This window comes from Oncorhynchus keta, chromosome 35 (genome assembly GCF_023373465.1).
Source record: "Oncorhynchus keta strain PuntledgeMale-10-30-2019 chromosome 35, Oket_V2, whole genome shotgun sequence".
NCBI lineage: Eukaryota > Metazoa > Chordata > Actinopteri > Salmoniformes > Salmonidae > Oncorhynchus > Oncorhynchus keta.
This window is the reverse complement of record NC_068455.1, coordinates 2,373,626-2,394,594: the sequence shown is the minus strand read 5'-3', so window position 1 is coordinate 2,394,594 and position 20,969 is coordinate 2,373,626. Positions and strand designations below refer to the sequence as shown.

At 49.8% G+C, this 20,969-nt stretch overlaps 1 protein-coding gene across 1 annotated transcript in view; it reads left to right on the top strand.

Annotated features, from left to right (window-relative positions):
• Positions 1–11,083, top strand: part of ap5s1 (adaptor related protein complex 5 subunit sigma 1) — a 28,080-nt gene extending 16,997 nt beyond the window's left edge. Inside the window, exon 3 of the mRNA XM_052495925.1 lies at positions 10,600–11,083. Coding sequence (XP_052351885.1) covers positions 10,600–10,728 — 129 coding nt within the window. The 3' untranslated portion in view covers positions 10,729–11,083. The remainder of the gene's footprint in view (positions 1–10,599) is intronic.
• The last annotated feature ends 9,886 nt before the right edge of the window (positions 11,084–20,969 follow it).

Genomic DNA, 20,969 nt, shown 5'->3' with positions numbered 1-20,969 from the left:
GCTCCTAGCCTTCACCCTGGTCACTGGGGCCTAGCCTTCACCCTGGTCACTGGGTCCTTGCCTTCACCCTTGTCACTGGGTCCTAGCCTTCACCCTGGTCACTGGGGCCTAGCCTTCACCCTGCTCACTGGGTCCTAGCCTTCACCCTGGTCACCGGGGGCTAGCCTTCGCTCTGCTCACTGGGTCCTAGCCTTCACCCTGCTCACTGGGTCCTAGCCTTCACCCTGGCCACTGGGTCCTAGCCTTCACTCTGGCCACTGGGTCCTAGACTTCACCCTGGTCACTGGGGCCTAGCCTTCCCCCTGATCACCCTGGCCACTGGGTCCTAGCCATCACCCTGGCCACTGGGTCCTAGCCATCACCCTGGCCACTGGGTCCTAGCCATCACCCTGGCCACTGGGTCCTAGCCTTCACCCTGGCCACTGGGTCCTAGCCTTCACCCTGGCCACTGGGTCCTAGCCTTCACCCTGGTCACTGGGTCCTAGCCTTCACCCTGGTCACTGGGTCCTAGCCTTCACCCTGGCCACTGGGTCCTAGCCTTCACCCTGGCCACTGGGTCCTAGCCTTCACCCTGCCACTAGGTCCTAGCCTTCACCCTGCTCACTGGGTCCTAGCCTTCACCCTGGCCACTGGGTCCTAGCCTTCACCCTGGCCACTAGGTCCTAGCCTTCACCCTGCCACTAGGTCCTAGCCTTCACCCTGCTCACTGGGTCCTAGCCTTCACCCTGGCCACTGGGGCCTAGCCTTCACCCTGGCCACTGGGTCCTAGCCTTCACCCTGGGTCCTACCTTCACCCTGCCACTGGGTCCTAGCCTTCACCCTGGCCACTGGGTCCTAGCCTTCACCCTGGTCACTGGGTCCTAGCCTTCACCCTGCCACTGGGTCCTAGCCTTCACCCTGCCACTGGGTCCTAGCCATCACCCTGGCCACTGGGTCCTAGCCATCACCCTGCCACTGGGTCCTAGCCATCACCCTGGCCACTGGGTCCAAGCCTTCACCCTGGCCACTAGGTCCTAGCCTTCACCCTGGCCACTGGGTCCTAGTCTTCACCCTGCCACTGGGTCCTAGCCATCACCCTGGCCACTGGGTCCTAGCCTTCACCCTGGCCACTGGGTCCTAGCCTTCACCCTGGTCACTAGGTCCTAGCCTTCACCCTGGTCACCCTGCTCACTGGCTCCTAGCCTTCACCCTGGTCACTGGGGCCTAGCCTTCACCCTGGTCACTGGGTCCTTGCCTTCACCCTTGTCACTAGGTCCTAGCCTTCACCCTGGTCACTGGGGCCTAGCCTTCACCTTGCTCACTGGGTCCTAGCCTTCACCCTGGTCACCGGGGCTAGCCTTCACTCTGCTCACTGGGTCCTAGCCTTCACCCTGCTCACTGGGTCCTAGCCTTCACCCTGGCCACTGGGTCCTAGCCTTCACTCTGGCCACTGGGTCCTAGACTTCACCCTGGTCACTGGGGCCTAGCCATCACCCTGGCCACTGGGTCCTAGCCATCAACCTGGCCACTGGGTCCTAGCCATCACCCTGGCCACTGGGTCCTAGCCATCACCCTGGCCACTGGGTCCTAGCCTTCACCCTGGCCACTGGGTCCTAGCCTTCACCCTGGCCACTGGGTCCTAGCCTTCACCCTGGTCACTGGGTCCTAGCCTTCACCCTGGTCACTGGGTCCTAGCCTTCACCCTGGCCACTAGGTCCTAGCCTTCACCCTGGCCACTAGGTCCTAGCCTTCACCCTGCCACTAGGTCCTAGACTTCACCCTGCTCACTGGGTCCTAGCCTTCACCCTGGCCACTGGGTCCTAGCCTTCACCCTGGCCACTAGGTCCTAGCCTTCACCCTGCCACTAGGTCCTAGCCTTCACCCTGCTCACTGGGTCCTAGCCTTCACCCTGGCCACTGGGTCCTAGCCTTCACCCTGGCCACTGGGTCCTAGCCTTCACCCTGGCCACTGGGTTCTAGCCTTCACCCTGCCACTGGGTCCTAGCCATCACCCTGGCCACTGGGTCCTAGCCTTCACCCTGGTCACTGGGTCCTAGCCTTCACCCTGCCACTGGGTCCTAGCCTTCACCCTGGCCACTGGGTCCTAGCCTTCACCCTGGCCACTGGGTCCTAGCCTTCACCCTGCCACTGGGTCCTAGCGATCACCCTGGCCACTGGGTCCTAGCCTTCACCCTGGTCACTGGGTCCTAGCCTTCACCCTGCCACTGGGTCCTAGCCTTCACCCTGCCACTGGGTCCTAGCCATCACCCTGGCCACTGGGTCCTAGCCATCACCCTGCCACTGGGTCCTAGCCATCACCCTGGCCACTGGGTCCTAGCCTTCACCCTGGCCACTGGGTCCTAGCCTTCACCCTGGCCACTGGGTCCTAGTCTTCACCCTGCCACTGGGTCCTAGCCATCACCCTGGCCACTGGGTCCTAGCCTTCACCCTGGCCACTGGGTCCTAGCCTTCACCCTGGCCACTGGGTCCTAGCCATCACCCTGGCCACTGGGTCCTAGCCATCACCCTGGCCACTGGGTCCTAGCCTTCACCCTGGCCACTGGGTCCTAGCCTTCACCCTGGTCACTGGGTCCTAGCCTTCACCCTGGCCACTAGGTCCTAGCCTTCACCCTGGTCACTGGGTCCTAGCCTTCACCCTGGTCACTGGGTCCTAGCCTTCACCCTGGCCACTGGGTCCTAGCCTTCACCCTGGCCACTGGGTCCTAGCCTTCACCCTGCCACTGGGTCCTAGCCATCACCCTGGCCACTGGGTCCTAGCCTTCACCCTGGTCACTGGGTCCTAGCCTTCACCGTGGCCACTAGGTCCTAGCCTTCACCCTGGTCACTGGGTCCTAGCCTTCACCCTGGTCACTGGGTCCTAGCCTTCACCCTGGCCACTGGGTCCTAGCCTTCACCCTGGCCACTGGGTCCTAGCCTTCACCCTGCCACTGGGTCCTAGCCATCACCCTGGCCACTGGGTCCTAGCCTTCACCCTGGTCACTGGGTCCTAGCCTTCACCCTGCCACTGGGTCCTAGCCATCACCCTGGTCACTGGGTCCTAGCCTTCAACCTGGCCAATAGGTCCTAGCCTTCACCCTGGTCACTGGGTCCTAGCCTTCACCCTGGTCACTGGGTCCTAGCCTTCACCCTGGCCACTAGGTCCTAGTCTTCACCCTGGTCACTGTGTCCTAGCCTTCACCCTGGCCACTCGGTCCTAGCCTTCACCCTGGTCACTGGGTCCTAGCCTTCACCCTGGCCACTCGGTCCTAGCCTTCACCCTGGTCACTGGGTCCTAGCCTTCACCCTGGCCACTCGGTCCTAGCCTTCACCCTGGTCACTGGGTCCTAGCCTTCACCCTGGCCACTCGGTCCTAGCCTTCACCCTGGTCACTGGGTCCTAGCCTTCACCCTGGCCACTAGGTCCTAGCCTTCACCCTGGTCACTGGGTCCTAGCCTTCACCCTGGTCACTGGGTCCTAGCCTTCACCCTGGTCACTGGGTCCTAGCCTTCACCCTGGCCACTGGGTCCTAGCCTTCACCCTGCCACTGGGTCCTAGCCTTCACCCTGGCCACTCGGTCCTAGCCTTCACCCTGGTCACTGGGTCCTATCCTTCACCCTGGCCACTCGGTCCTAGCCTTCACCCTGGTCACTGGGTCCTAGCCTTCACCCTGGCCACTAGGTCCTAGCCTTCACCCTGGTCACTGGGTCCTAGCCTTCACCCTGGCCACTCGGTCCTAGCCTTCACCCTGGTCACTGGGTCCTAGCCTTCACCCTGGCCACTCGGTCCTAGACTTCACCCTGGTCACTGGGTCCTAGCCTTCACCCTGGCCACTCGGTCCTCTAGCCTTCACCCTGGTCACTGGGTCCTAGCCTTCACCCTGGTCACTGGGTCCTAGCCTTCACCCTGGCCACTCGGTCCTAGCCTTCACCCTGGCCACTCGGTCCTAGCCTTCACCCTGGTCACTGGGTCCTAGCCTTCACCCTGGCCACTCGGTCCTAGCCTTCACCCTGGTCACTGGGTCCTAGCCTTCACCCTGGCCACTCGGTCCTAGCCTTCACCCTGGCCACTGGGTCCTAGCCTTCATCCTGGCCACTAGGTCCTAGCCTTCACCCTGGTCACTGGGTCCTAAGTAAGTAAGGGTAAGTAAGGGTACGTAAGGGTAAGTAATCCTTCTCACCCCCTTCTCCCCCTCCCCCAACAAGATTTAGATGCAAGTGGCTGTTCCACTGGTTGTCATAGGTGTTTGCACTGGGTCCTAGCTGGGTCCTAGCCTTCACCCTGGTCACTGGGTCCTAGCCTTCACCCTGGCCACTGGGTCCTAGCCTTCACCCTGGTCACTGGGTCCTAGCCTTCACCCTGGCCACTGGTCCTAGCCTTCACCCTGGCCACTAGGTCCTAGCCTTCACCCTGCCACTGGGTCCTACCCTTCACCCTGCTCACTGGGTCCTAGCCTTCACCCTGGCCACTGGGTCCTAGCCTTCACCCTGGCCAATGGGTCCTAGCCTTCACCCTGGTCACTGGGTCCTAGCCTTCACCCTGGCCACTAGGTCCTAGCCTTCACCCTGGTCACTGGGTCCTAGCCTTCACCCTGGCCACTGGGTCCTAGCCTTCACCCTGCTCACTGGGTCCTAGCCTTCACCCTGGTCACTGGGTCCTAGCCTTCACCCTGGCCACTGGGTCCTAGCCTTCACCATGCCACTGGGTCCTAGCCTTCACCCTGCCACTGGGTCCTAGCCATCACCCTGCCACTGGGTCCTAGCCTTCACCCTGCCACTGGGTCCTGACCTTCACCCTGGTCACTGGGGCCTAGCCTTCCCCCTGGTCACCCTGCCACTGGGTCCTAGCCTTCACCCTGGTCACTGGGTCCTAGCCTTCACCCTGGTCACTGGGTCCTAGCCTTCACCCTGGCCACTGGGTCCTAGCCTTCACCCTGGTCACTGGGTCTTAGCCTTCACCCTGCCACTAGCTCATAGCCTTCACCCTGCTCACTGGGTCCTAGCCTTCACCCTGGCCACTGGGTCTTAGCCTTCACCCTGGCCACTGGGTCCTAGCCTTCACCCTGGTCACTGGGTCCTAGCCTTCACCCTGGCCACTAGGTCCTAGCCTTCACCCTGGTCACTGGGTCCTAGCCTTCACCCTGGCCACTGGGTCCTAGCCTTCACCCTGCTCACTGGGTCCTAGCCTTCACCCTGGTCACTGGGTCCTAGCCTTCACCCTGGCCACTGGGTCCTAGCCTTCACCATGCCACTGGGTCCTAGCCTTCACCCTGCCACTGGGTCCTAGCCATCACCCTGCCACTGGGTCCTAGCCTTCACCCTGCCACTGGGCCCTGGCCTTCACCCTGGTCACTGGGTCCTAGCCTTCACCCTGGTCACTGGGTCCTAGCCTTCACCCTGGTCACTGGGTCCTAGCCTTCACCCTGGTCACTGGGTCCTAGCCTTCACCCTGGCCACTGGGTCCTAGCCTTCACCCTGGCCACTGGGTCCTAGCCATCACCCTGGCCACTGGGTCCTAGCCTTCACCCTGGTCACTGGGTCCTAGCCTTCACCCTGCCACTGGGTCCTAGCCATCACCCTGGCCACTGGGTCCTAGCCATCACCCTGCCACTGGGTCCTAGCCTTCACCCTGGCCACTGGGTCCTAGCCTTCACCCTGCTCACTGGGTCCTAGCCTTCACCCTGGTCACTGGGTCCTAGCCTTCACCCTGGCCACTGGGTCCTAGCCTTCACCATGCCACTGGGTCCTAGCCTTCACCCTGCCACTGGGTCCTAGCCATCACCCTGCCACTGGGTCCTAGCCTTCACCCTGCCACTGGGTCCTGACCTTCACCCTGGTCACTGGGGCCTAGCCTTCCCCTGGTCACCCTGCCACTGGGTCCTAGCCTTCACCCTGGTCACTGGGTCCTAGCCTTCACCCTGGTCACTGGGTCCTAGCCTTCACCCTGGCCACTGGGTCCTAGCCTTCACCCTGGTCACTGGGTCTTAGCCTTCACCCTGCCACTAGCTCATAGCCTTCACCCTGCTCACTGGGTCCTAGCCTTCACCCTGGCCACTGGGTCTTAGCCTTCACCCTGGCCACTGGGTCCTAGCCTTCACCCTGGTCACTGGGTCCTAGCCTTCACCCTGGCCACTAGGTCCTAGCCTTCACCCTGGTCACTGGGTCCTAGCCTTCACCCTGGCCACTGGGTCCTAGCCTTCACCCTGCTCACTGGGTCCTAGCCTTCACCCTGGTCACTGGGTCCTAGCCTTCACCCTGGCCACTGGGTCCTAGCCTTCACCATGCCACTGGGTCCTAGCCTTCACCCTGCCACTGGGTCCTAGCCATCACCCTGCCACTGGGTCCTAGCCTTCACCCTGCCACTGGGCCCTGGCCTTCACCCTGGTCACTGGGTCCTAGCCTTCACCCTGGTCACTGGGTCCTAGCCTTCACCCTGGTCACTGGGTCCTAGCCTTCACCCTGGTCACTGGGTCCTAGCCTTCACCCTGGCCACTGGGTCCTAGCCTTCACCCTGGCCACTGGGTCCTAGCCATCACCCTGGCCACTGGGTCCTAGCCTTCACCCTGGTCACTGGGTCCTAGCCTTCACCCTGCCACTGGGTCCTAGCCATCACCCTGGCCACTGGGTCCTAGCCATCACCCTGCCACTGGGTCCTAGCCATCACCCTGGCCACTGGGTCCTAGCCATCACCCTGGCCACTGGGTCCTAGCCTTCACCCTGGTCACTGGGTCCTAGCCTTCACCCTGCCACTGGGTCCTAGCCATCACCCTGGTCACTGGGTCCTAGCCTTCACCCTGGCCACTCGGTCCTAGCCTTCACCCTGGTCACTGGGTCCTAGCCTTCACCCTGGCCACTAGGTCCTAGCCTTCACCCTGGTCACTGGGTCCTAGCCTTCACCCAGGTCACTGGGTCCTAGCCTTCACCCTGGTCACTGGGTCCTAGCCTTCACCCTGGCTACTGGGTCCTAGCCTTCACCCTGCCACTGGGTCCTAGCCTTCACCCTGGTCACTGGGTCCTAGCCTTCACCCTGGTCACTGGGTCCTAGCCTTCACCCTGGCCACTCGGTCCTAGCCTTCACCCTGGTCACTGGGTCCTAGCCTTCACCCTGGCCACTAGGTCCTAGCCTTCACCCTGGTCACTGGGTCCTAGCCTTCACCCTGGCCACTCGGTCCTAGCCTTCACCCTGGTCACTGGGTCCTAGCCTTCACCCTGGCCACTCGGTCCGAGCCTTCACCCTGGTCACTGGGTCCTAGCCTTCACCCTGGCCACTCGGTCCTAGCCTTCACCCTGGCCACTGGGTCCTAGCCTTCATCCTGGCCACTAGGTCCTAGCCTTCACCCTGGTCACTGGGTCCTAGCCTTCACCCTGGTTACTGGGTCCTAGCCTTCACCCTGGTCACTGGGTCCTAGCCTTCACCCTGGCCACTGGGTCCTAGCCTTCACCCTGCCACTGGGTCCTAGCCTTCACCCTGGTCACTGGGTCCTAGCCTTCACCCTGGTCACTGGGTCCTAGCCTTCACCCTGGTCACTGGGTCCCAGCCTTCACCCTGGTCACTGGGTCCTAGCCTTCACCCTGGTCACTGGGTCCTAGCCTTCACCCTGGCCACTGGGTCCTAGCCTTCACCCTGGTCACTGGGTCCTAGCCTTCACCCTGGCCACTAGGTCCTAGCCTTCACCCTGGCCACTAGGTCCTAGCCTTCACCCTGCCACTAGGTCCTACCCTTCACCCTGCTCACTGGGTCCTAGCCTTCACCCTGGCCACTGGGTCCTAGCCTTCACCCTGGCCACTGGGTCCTAGCCTTCACCCTGGTCACTGGGTCCTAGCCTTCACCCTGGCCACTAGGTCCTAGCCTTCACCCTGGTCACTGGGTCCTAGCCTTCACCCTGGCCACTGGGTCCTAGCCTTCACCCTGCTCACTGGGTCCTAGCCTTCACCCTGGTCACTGGGTCCTAGCCTTCACCCTGGCCACTGGGTCCTAGCCTTCACCATGCCACTGGGTCCTAGCCTTCACCCTGCCACTGGGTCCTAGCCATCACCCTGCCACTGGGTCCTAGCCTTCACCCTGCCACTGGGTCCTGACCTTCACCCTGGTCACTGGGGCCTAGCCTTCCCCCTGGTCACCCTGCCACTGGGTCCTAGCCTTCACCCTGGTCACTGGGTCCTAGCCTTCACCCTGGTCACTGGGTCCTAGCCTTCACCCTGGTCACTGGGTCCTAGCCTTCACCCTGGCCACTGGGTCCTAGCCTTCACCCTGCTCACTGGGTCCTAGCCTTCACCCTGGTCACTGGGTCCTAGCCTTCACCCTGGCCACTGGGTCCTAGCCTTCACCATGCCACAGGGTCCTAGCCTTCACCCTGCCACTGGGTCCTAGCCATCACCCTGCCACTGGGTCCTAGCCTTCAGGAGTCCACCTGTGGTAAATTCAATTGATTGGACATGATTTGTAAAGGCACACACCTGTCGATATAAGGTCCACAGTTGACTGTGCATGTCAGAGGAAAAACCAAGCCATGAGGTCAAAGGGATTACTCTTAGAGCTCTGAGACAGGATTGTGTCGAGGCACAGATCTGGGGAAGGGTACTAAAACATGTCTGCAGCATTGAAGATCCCCAAGAACACAGTGGCCTCCATTATTCTCCATTATTCTCAGCCAAACTGAGCAATCAGGGGAAAACAGCCTTTGTCAGGGAGGTGACCAAGAACCAGATGGTCACTCTGACAGAGCTCCAGAGTTCCTCTGTGGAGATGGGAGAACCTTCCAGAAGGATAACCATCTCGGCAGCACTCTACCAATCAGGCCTTTATGGTAGTGGTCAGATGGAAGCCACTCGTCAGTACATGACAGCCCGCTTGGAGTTAGCCAAAAGGTCCCTAAAGACTCTCAGACCATAAAAAACAAGATTCTCTAGTCTGATGAAACCAAGATTGAATTCTTTGGCCTGAATGCCAAGCGTCAGGTCTGGAGGAAACCTGGCACCATCCCTATGGTGAAGCACGGTGAAGCATGGTGGTGGCAGCATCATGCTGTTGGGATGTTTCTCAGCGGAAGGGACTGGGAGACTAGTCAGGATCGAGGAAATGATGAATGGAGCAAAGTACAGAGAGATCCTTGATGAAAACCTGCCCCAGAGCGCTTAAGACCTCAGACTGGGGCGAAGGTTCACCTTCCAACAGGGCAATGACCCTAAGCACACAGACAATACACCACAGGAGTGACTTTGGGACAGGTCTCTGAATGTCTTTGAGTGGACCAGCCAATGCCTCGACTTGATCCCAATCTAAGATCTCTGGAGAGACCTGAAAATAGCTGTGCAGCAACGCTCCCCATCCAACCTGACAGATCTTGAGAGGATCTGCAGAGAAGAATGGGAGAAACTCCCCAAATACAGGTGTGCTAAGCTTGTAGCGTCATACCCAAGAAGACTGGAGGCTGTAATCACTGCAAAAATGTTATTCAACAAAGTACTGAGTAAAGGGTCTGAAAACATAAATGTGATATTTCCAAAAATAATTTTTGCATAAATGTCTAGAAACCTGTTTTTTCTTTGTCATTGTGGGGTTTTGTGTTTATTAGATTAGATTAGATTAATTAGATTAGTGTTTTTTTCCCCCTGTCCAATTTAGAATAAGTAACACAATAAAATGTGGAAAAGTCTAGGGCTGTGAATACTGAATGTTCATTGTTTTGTCAAAAATGGCTAATTGACGCACAGCAATATTCAAACCTTATCTCTGACTTTCAATCAAATATTTGTCAGAACTGAGACGAAACCATTCAACTCAACACTTCTTTGAAAGCCATTATGGTGTTTATTGGACATTAATATTTGTGTTCAGAAGAGTGAGGCAGAGCTTTTCAGTATTTCCAGATATTGTGGTGACAGCATCATGTTATGGGTATGCTTGTCACTGACAGGGACTGGGGAGTTTGTCAGGATTGAAATAAATATGAGTAAATCCTAGGGACAAAGTTAGAGGAAAACCTGCCTGTCTTCTCGTTTTTATTCCCCAGTGAGACAATCACATAATGTTTAATGACACACCAGAATATTTTTTTTCCCCCAAGAGGTGTTGTGTGTTTCTGATGGGTACAGCAATCATTCCTGACTTAAATTTACTTTAAAATCTGATAATTTTTCTATCCCAACTAAATGTATTGAGCTTGAGTAATTTTGAGAAAAACACAAAATAATTGTTGCCCTTAGAGTTGTGCAAAGTTAGCACAATCGTATTCAAAATGATTCAAAGATGTAATGGCTGCCAAAGGTGCTTCTATGAAGTATTAACTCCAGGGGGGTGAAGACATACGCATCTTCGTTGTTTAAAAAAATATACAATTTGGAGAATATTTTTTTTTTATTTAACTTTGAAAATGTGGTGTAGATCGATGAAAGGGAATTCATATTTTTTTCCCCTTTTAAGATGTAATTGAAAGGCAGCAAAATGTGGAAACTGCTAGGGTGTGTAAACCTTCACTGTAGCATTCTGGGGGTTTATTTCTCTCCAGACTGTTTGTTTTTAAGATCCTGGTTTCTCTGGAAGAAAGAGGAAGTATTTTGTGGTATGGTTTTGCACCGGTTGTGTTCTCTGCATGTGACCAATAAAGTTTTGTTTTATTCTTCAGGTCCTGTTGAAGAGTGACCGTATCGATGTCCTGCTCCATCGTCTATTACCACACGGTCAGCTGCTGTTCCTCAACCATCGCTTCACTCAGAGTCTGGAGAAGGAGCTGGCTCATTACATGGCCCAATGAGAGAGAAGGAGAGGATGGCGTATTATGCCAAAAAGAAGGTCTGAAAATGGCGAGATGCCATCCAAACTTTAAAAAAAAACGAATAGCTTGTTGTTCAACTTAATGTTGAAAACATTTTTATTACGCCGCTCTCTAATGAACACTACCCTTGGAGAATAGGAGTGAACTACACGGACCTTCTTCTTCTCTCCCTTGGGATAGCACGGGCAAACAGGAAGTGGGTTGATACCACGGGCTAACAGGAAGTGAGTTGACCTGAGGGGTCCAGAACAGAAAGACACAACTATCCATCACACAGAGACTGTTATTGTCACAAAGCTGCATTCAATAATGGCCTGAAGAGTGGGAGGGGGAGGGGGAGGGGAGGGGGAGGGGGGAGGGGGGTCAATGCAAATAGTCCAGGTAGCCATTTGATGAACTGTTCAGCAGTCTGATGGCTCGGGGGTAGAAGCTGTTCAGGAGCCTTTTGGTCCCAGACATGGCTCTCCGGTACCGCTTGCCATGCTGTAGCAGAGAGAACAGTAGGACTTGGATGACTGGAGGACAGTTTGTTGAGGCCTTCCTCTGACACCACCTGTGATGTACCGGGGTGCCGGGGAACAGTGGGTTAGATCTCTAGAGATTGGTAGAGCTCTGTGTTGATTGGTAGAGCTCTGTGTTGATTTTGGTAGAGCTCTGTTTTGATTTTGGTAGAGCTCTTTTCTTGTGTTACAGCTTGAATTTAAAATTGTATTAAAATTAGATTTTGTGTCACTGGTCTACACACAATACCCCATAATGTCAAAGTGGAATTTTGTTTTTTTTGAAGTTTTTACAAATGAATTAAAAGTGAAAATCTGAAATGTCTTGAGTCAATAAGTATTCAACCACTGTTATGGCAAGGAGCCTAAATAAGTTCAGGAGTAAAAATGTGCTTAACAAGTCTCATAATAAGTTGCATGGACTCAGTGTGCAATAAGTGTATGGCATTATTTTTTAATGACTGCCTCCTCTCTGTACGCCACACAACATCTGTATGGAAAGCTATTGTTTTATTAAGTTGAACATTTGCACTTTATAACAAATGTTATTGGACCAAGTTACACTTCTCAAAAAGCAACGAAATGGTGGCATGACCATTACTGCTACCATTACTACTGCTATTACTGCTGCCATTACTGCTGCCATTACTACTGCCATTACTGCTGCCATTACTGCTGCCATTACTGCTACCATTACTACTGCCATTACTACTGCCATTACTACTGCCATTACTGCTGCCATTACTGCTGCCATTACTGCTGCCATTACTGCTGCCATTACTGCTACCATTACTGCTGCCATTACTACTGCCATTACTACTGCTATTACTACTGCCATTACTGCTGCCATTACTGCTGCCATTACTGCTGCCATTACTACTGCCATTACTGCTGCCATTACTACTGCCATTACTACTGCCATTACTACTGCCATTACTACTGCCATTACTGCTGCCATTACTACTGCCATTACTACTGCCATTACTGCTGCCATTACTGCTGCCATTACTACTGCCATTACTACTGCTATTACTACTGCCATTACTACTTGCCTAGAGAATTTTCAGCTATACTTTTCTGTTTATTTACCACCACAGACATTTGCTGGCACTAAGACCGCACTCAGTCAGCTGTATCAGGAAATAAGCCAACAAGAAACCACTCACCCAGAGGCGGCGCTCCTAGTGGCCGGAGACTTTAATGCAGGGAAACTTAAATCAGTTTTACCAAATCTATATCAACATGTTAAATGTGCAACCAGAGGGGAAAATAATTCTCTATCACCTTTACTCCCACACACAGAGACACGTACAAAGCTCTCCCTCACCCTCCATTTCGTAAATCCGACCACATTTCTATCCTCCTGATTCCTGCTTACAAGCAAAAATTAAAGCAGGAAGCACCAGTTACTCGGTCTATTACTGGCCAAAAGAAGCAGATGCTAAGCTATAGGTATATAGTTCTGCTATCACAGACTGGAACATGTTCCGTGACTCTTCCGAGGGCATTGAGGAGTACACCAAATCAGTCACTGGCTTTATCAATAAGTGCACCATAGACCACCATAGTCCCTGTGCCCAAGAACACAAAGGCAACCTGCCTAAATGACTACAGACCTGCAGCACTCACGTCCGTAGCCATGAAGTGCTTTGAAAGTTTGGTAATCGCTCACACCAATACCATTATCCCAGAAACCCTAGAGCCACTCCAATTTGCATACCGCCCAAACAGATCCACAGATGATGCAATCTCTATTGCTCTCCACACTGCCCTTTCCCACCTGGACAAAAGGAACACTTATGTGAGAATGTTGTTCATTGACTAGAGCTCAGCTTTCAACCCCATAGTGCCCTCAAAGCTCATCACTAAGCTAAGGATCCTGGGACTAAACACCTCCCTCTGCAACTGGATCCTGGTCTTCCTGATAGGCCGCCCCCAGGTGGTGAGGGTAGGTAGCAACACATCTGCCACGCTACCACTACTACTACTACTACTACCACTCCTACTAATACTACTGTCACTGCTATTACTACCACTACTACTGCTGTCATTACTACTACTACTACTACTGTCACTACCACTCCTACTACTGCTACTACCACTACTACTGCTGTCATTACTACTACTACTACTACTACTACTACTGTCACTACCACTACTACTACTACTACTACTACTGTCACTACCACTCCTACTACTGCTACTACCACTCCTACTAATACTACTGTCACTATTACTACCACTACTACTGCTGTCACTACTACTACTACTACTACTACTACTACTGCTGCTGTCACTACTACTACTGCTACTACCACTACTACTACTACTACTACTACTACTGTCACTACCACTACTACTACTACTACTGCTGTTACTATTACTACCACTACTACTGCTGTCACTATTACTACCACTACTACTGCTGTCACTACTACTACTACTACTACTACTACTACTACTGCTGTCACTACTACTACTGTCACTACCACCACTACTACTACTACTACTGTCACTACTACTACTACTACTGTCACTACTACTACTACTACTACTACTACTACTACTACTGTCACTACTACTACTGCTGTCACTACTACTACTACTACTACTACTGCTGTCACTACTACTACTGTCACTACTACTACTACTACTACTGCTGTCACTACTACTACTACTACTACTACTGTCACTACTACTACTTTTACTAATGTCACTAATATTACTACTACTGTCATTAGTACTACTACTGTCACTACTATTACTACAACTACTACTACTGTCACTACTACTACTATTACTAATGTCACTAATATTACTACTACTGTCACTACTACTACTACTGTCACTGCTATTACTACAACTAATACTACTACTACTACTATTGCTGTCACTACTACTACTACTACTGCTGTCACTACTACTACTACTACTACTACTGTCACTGCTATTACTACAACTAATACTACTACTACTACTATTGCTGTCACTACTACTACTACTACTACTACTACTACTACTACTACTACTGTCACTACTACTACTATTACGAATGTCACTAATATTACTACTACTACTGTCACTACTACTACTACTGTCACTGCTATTACTACAACTAATACTACTACTACTACTATTGCTGTCACTACTACTACTACTACTACTACTACTACTACTACTACTGTCACTACTACTACTATTACTAATGTCACTAATATTACTACTACTACTGTCACTGCTAACTAATTCTAATACTACTACTACTACTACTGCCGCTACTACTACTACTACTGCTACTACCGTCACTACTACTACTACTATTACTACAACTGTCACTACCACTCCTACTGCAATCACTACCATTACTACTGCCATTACTAATACCATTACTACTACCATCACTACCACTACTACTGCCATCACCACCACTACTACTACCATCACCACCACTGCTACTGCCATCACCACCACTACTACTACCATCACTACCACTACTACTGCTGTCACTACCACCATCACTACCACTACTACTGCTGTCACCACCACTACTACTGCTGTCACCACCACTACTACTACCATCACCACCACTACTACCATCACCACCACTACTACTAACATCACTACCACTACTACTACCATCACTACCACTACTACTGCTGTCACTACCACTACTACTACCATCACCACCACTACTACTGCCATCACCACCACTACTACTACCATCACCACCACTACTACTACCATCACCACCACTACTACTACCATCACCACCACTACTACTACCATCACCACCACTACTACTACCATCACCACCACTACTACTACCATCACCACCACTACTACTACCATCACCACCACTACTACTACCATCACCACCACTACTACTACCATCACCACCACTACTACTACCATCACCACCACTACTACTGCTGTCATCACCACCACCACTACTACTACCATCACCACCACTACTACTACCATCACCACCACTACTACCATCCATCACCACCACTACTACTACCATCACCACCACTACTACTACCATCACTACCACTACTACTACCATCACCACCACTACTACTACCATCACCACCACTACTACTACCATCACCACCACCACTACTACCATCACCACCACTACTACTACCATCACCACCACTACTACCATCACCACCACTACTACTAACATCACTACCACTACTACTACCATCACCACCACTACTACTACCATCACCACCACTACTACTACCATCACCACCACTACTACTGCTGTCATCACCACCACCACTACACTACTACTACCATCACCACCACTACTACTGCCATCACCACCACTACTACTGCCATCACCACCACTACTACTACCATCACCACCACTACTACCATACCATCACCACCACTACTACTACCATCACCACCACTACTACTAACATCACCACCACTACTACTACCATCACCACCACCACTACTACCATCACCACCACTACTACTACCATCACCACCACTACTACTACCACAACTATTAATTTACAACAATAAATACTTCAATACCAGTCAGCACACCACACTACTTCAGTAACTGTCATTCTGTTGAGTAGGCGCAGGGGTTTGTATCGTGTAGAGTAGGGAAGGAAGTCATCCTAGTATTTAATCAAAGAATGGTTGTATCTCATAGCTACTTAAATCAGCATAATGCTGAGGTCGACAGATAGAACAAGGGGCCAGATGTGTCCTTAGAATAGAGCCGTGCCCTTGAATGAGTCCACAGTATTTGTTACTGTGTTGAGTGTGTGATTTTCAGTCAGGAATATGGGTTATGAAGTGTGTATTGTGTGTGTGTGTGTGTGTGATTTATCTGTCATGAGGATGGGTTATGAAGTGTGTGTGTGTGTTATGAAGTGTGTATAGGGTAGTGTGTGTCCTGGCTGGTCTCATCATCTTGCTGTCTGACTGGACAGGAGGTGACAGTTCATTGGACAGGAGGTGACAGTCCATTGGACAGGAGGTGACAGTTCATCACACTCCATCCCCTTCAGACTCTCCTTCCCGATTCTCTCTCATACTTTATAAATCTTGCCTAGCAAGCAGTCATCGTCATTAATCAAGCTGACAATCTACTGCCAAATCCTCTTTTCAACACTTGTCATATGAAGAGAAACTTAATATATGCCATTTAGCAGACGCTTTTATCCAAAGCGACTTACAGTCATGTGTACATACATTCTACGTATGGGTGGTCCCGGGAATCGAACCCACTACCCTGGCGTTACAAGCGCCATGCTCTACCAACTGTGCTACAGAAGGACCATAAAATGTATTGGTGCTCATCCGCCATTGGACATAAACATTACACAACAAGTTTATAAAGATAAACATTCACATGCAACTCCATGGACCAGAGAAAGGTTAAATACACTGTCAATCCTGCCGCGTTCTGGAAACTAAGCTCTGACTGGGAAACAGCTCTGACCTGGAAAATACGCTTTGAAAGGTCATCCAACTCGGAATTCCCGAAGATCACTGACCTCATGGTTTGACCTTTTTCCAGTTCCCAGTTGGCTTGAAATCACCATAAATCCAGAAAATGCAAGACGTTGATGACAAAATTTGCCTACGAAGGATCGCCGAACCACCTTTCTGTTCAAGTGGGAACAGAACAACGAAATCCAAAATGTCTTGTGTGCTGCTGCATAAATGATGTAATATGCCAGGGAGATATGTATACTGTTCTGACTTGGTGGTGCACATGTAGCCTGTCGCCTGTTTCAGAGAAATGGCATCATTGAATATTGTAAGAGCTTTCATTGCCTGCTTTACACACCCCCTTTATTTATCCTATGGTTCTGACTTGGTGGTGCACATGTAGCCTGTAGCCTGTTTTAGAGAAATGGCATCATTGAATATTGTAAGAGCTTTCATTGCCTGCTTTACACACCTCCCTTTATTTATCCTATGGTTCTGACTTGGTGGTGCACATGTAGCCTGTAGCCTGTTTCAGAGAAATGGCATCATTGAATATTGTAAGAGCTTTCATTGCCTGCTTTACACACCCCCTTTATTTATCCTATGGTTCTGACTTGGTGGTGCACATGTAGCCTGTAGCCTGTTTTAGAGAAATGGCATCATTGAATATTGTAAGAGCTTTCATTGCCTGCTTTACACACCCCCTTTATTTATCCTATGGTTCTGACTTGGTGGTGCACATGTAGCCTGTAGCCTGTTTTAGAGAAATGGCATCATTGAATATCGTCGGGACAGCTTTATGTAGGCCCTAACAGTTTGTGGACTCCGTTTGTCACCGTTATAGTGCACTTAATGTATTGTTTAGTGTTGTGTAGTGGCTTTGCTTTTCCCCTCCAAGATTTACACCACTGATATATATCAACAAAACAACTATACGTGGAATATAATACACACACAACATAACTATACCTGGAATATAAAACACACAACATAACTATACCTGGAATATAAAACACACAACATAACTATACCTGGAATATAAAACACACAACTTAACTATACCTGGAATAAAATACACAACATAACTATACCTGGAATATAAAACACACAACTTAACTATACCTGGAATATAAAACACACAACATAACTATACCTGGAATATAAAACACACAACATAACTATACCTGGAATATAAAACACACAACATAACTATACCTGGAATATAAAACACACAACATAACTATACCTGGAATACAATACACACACAACATAACTATACCTGGAATATAAAACACACACAACATAACTATACCTGGAATATAAAACACACACAACATAACTATACCTGGAATATAAAACACACACAACATAACTATACCTGGAATATAAAACACACACAACATAACTATACCTGGAATATAATACACACACAACATAACTATACCTGGAATATAAAACACACAACTTAACTATGCCTGGAATATAATACACACACAACATAACTATACCTGGAATATAAAACACACAACTTAACTATACCTGGAATATAATACACACACAACATAACTATACCTGGAATATAATAATTGACTTGTACCAGTACTCTGCCTGTATATTGTCTCACTATTCTTATTTTACTTCTGCTCTTTAATTACTTGTTACTTTCATTTCTTAATATTTTTTGTTGTATTCAGCATTTCACTGTGAGGTCTACTACACCTGTTGTATTCAGCATTTCACTGTAAGGTCTACTACACCTGTTGTATTCAGCATTTCACTGTAAGGTCTACTACACCTGTTGTATTCAGCATTTCACTGTAAGGTCTACTACACCTGTTGTATTCAGCATTTCACTGTAAGGTCTACTACACCTGTTGTATTCAGCATTTCACTGTGAGGTCTACTATACCTGTTGTATTCAGCATTTCACTGTGAGGTCTACTACACCTGTTGTATTCAGCATTTCACTGTAAGGTCTACTACACCTGTTGTATTCAGCATTTCACTGTGAGGTCTACTACACCTGTTGTATTCAGCATTTCACTGTAAGGTCTACGACACCTGTTGTATTCAGCATTTCACTGTAAGGTCTACTACACCTGTTGTATTCAGCATTTCACTGTGAGGTCTACTACACCTGTTGTATTCAGCATTTCACTGTGAGGTCTACTACACCTGTTGTATTCAGCATTTCACTGTGAGGTCTACTACACCTGTTGTATTCAGCATTTCACTGTAAGGTCTACTACACCTGTTGTATTCAGCATTTCACTGTGAGGTCTACTACACCTGTTGTATTCAGCATTTCACTGTGAGGTCTACTACCCCTGTTGTATTCAGCATTTCACTGTGAGGTCTACTACACCTGTTGTATTCAGCATTTCACTGTGAGGTCTACTACACCTGTTGTATTCAGCATTTCACTGTGAGGTCTACTACCCCTGTTGTATTCAGCATTTCACTGTGAGGTCTACTACACCTGTTGTATTCAGCATTTCACTGTGAGGTCTACTACACCTGTTGTATTCAGCATTTCACTGTAAGGTCTACTACACCTGTTGTATTCAGCATTTCACTGTGAGGTCTACTACACCTGTTGTATTCAGCATTTCACTGTGAGGTCTACGACACCTGTTGTATTCAGCATTTCACTGTGAGGTCTACTACACCTGTTGTATTCAGCATTTCACTATAAGGTCTACTACACCTGTTGTATTCAGCATTTCACTGTGAGGTCTACTACACCTGTTGTATTCAGCATTTCACTGTGAGGTCTACGACACCTGTTGTATTCAGCATTTCACTGTGAGGTCTACTACACCTGTTGTATTCAGTATTTCACTATAAGGTCTACTACACCTGTTGTATTCAGCATTTCACTGTGAGGTCTACTACACCTGTTGTATTCGGCATTTCACTGTGAGGTCTACTACACCTGTTGTATTCAGCATTTCACTGTGAGGTCTACTACACCTGTTGTATTCAGCATTTCACTGTGAGGTCTACTACACCTGTTGTATTCGGCGTATGTAACTAATAACATTTGATTTGATGGTAATATTCTCAGGTGAGTCCCGAATTTAGTGTCTCTTTTCTCAATATGGAAATCTCCCAAGTCATGCCTTACAGGCGAGGGGTTTTGGGGCATTTCTGTCCACACCTAGAATACTTTTACAAAATTCCAAAATGCGTCTTTTTATCCCATGATGTTTATTTGAAGTTGTAAAAGCCCCCCACATTTCACTGCCATACCAGAGTTACGACAAATCATTAAAGCTACATTCTAATTGGCGGGTTCCATTTTATATGGGATCCTGTTTAAATTTGCAAAATATACTCACTGTGCTTCATCTGTTTAGAGAATTTATGGCCATGTTAAACAGCCCAGATTAGGTAATTATTAGCGGTGGTTGGATTGTTGCGGTGACCGTTATTACCGCCACACCAGCAGTCATGAGTCATGCCCTCAGTATAAAATGACATGTGACTCCTTCCTCTTATGCACTCTGGACATGATCCTCGCTAATGACCGTCGGGTCACTAATGGTCTGGTACTCAGGGCCCTATTGTTCCTCTAACCACTCTGACATCAATGCGGATACGTCTAAAATCACATCCAACACACTTATCATCAAAACAGTATGGTGCTTTTACAACTCACCTCACCGCGATGATTAATTTGAAGAAAGAAGTACAACAGCAGGTGGAAACTGAGTGTAAAATATGGAAGTTGTGGATGTTGTTTCAAAGTCTAACCCAACGAAATGGACTGCGCTTTCTATGGGCATGATTCATTCAAAAGACCCATACACGTAGAACTCATACATTCCTAAATAGAGCTCATATACAGTTCATACATTACTGAACTCATACATTCCTATATAGAGCTCATACATTACTATATAGAGCTCATACATTACTATATAGAACTCATACATTACTATATAGAACTCATACATTACTATATAGAACTCATACATTACTATATAGAGCTCATACATTACTATATAGAACTCATACATTACTATATAGAGCTCATACATTACTATATATAACTCATACATTCCTATATAGAGCTCTAACATTACTATATAGAGCTCATACATTACTATATAGAGCTCATACATTCCTATATTGAGCTCATACATTACTGTATAGAGCTCATACATTCCTATATAGAGCTCATACATAGCTGAACTCATATATTACTATATAGAACTCATACATTACTATATAGAGCTCATACATTACTGAAGT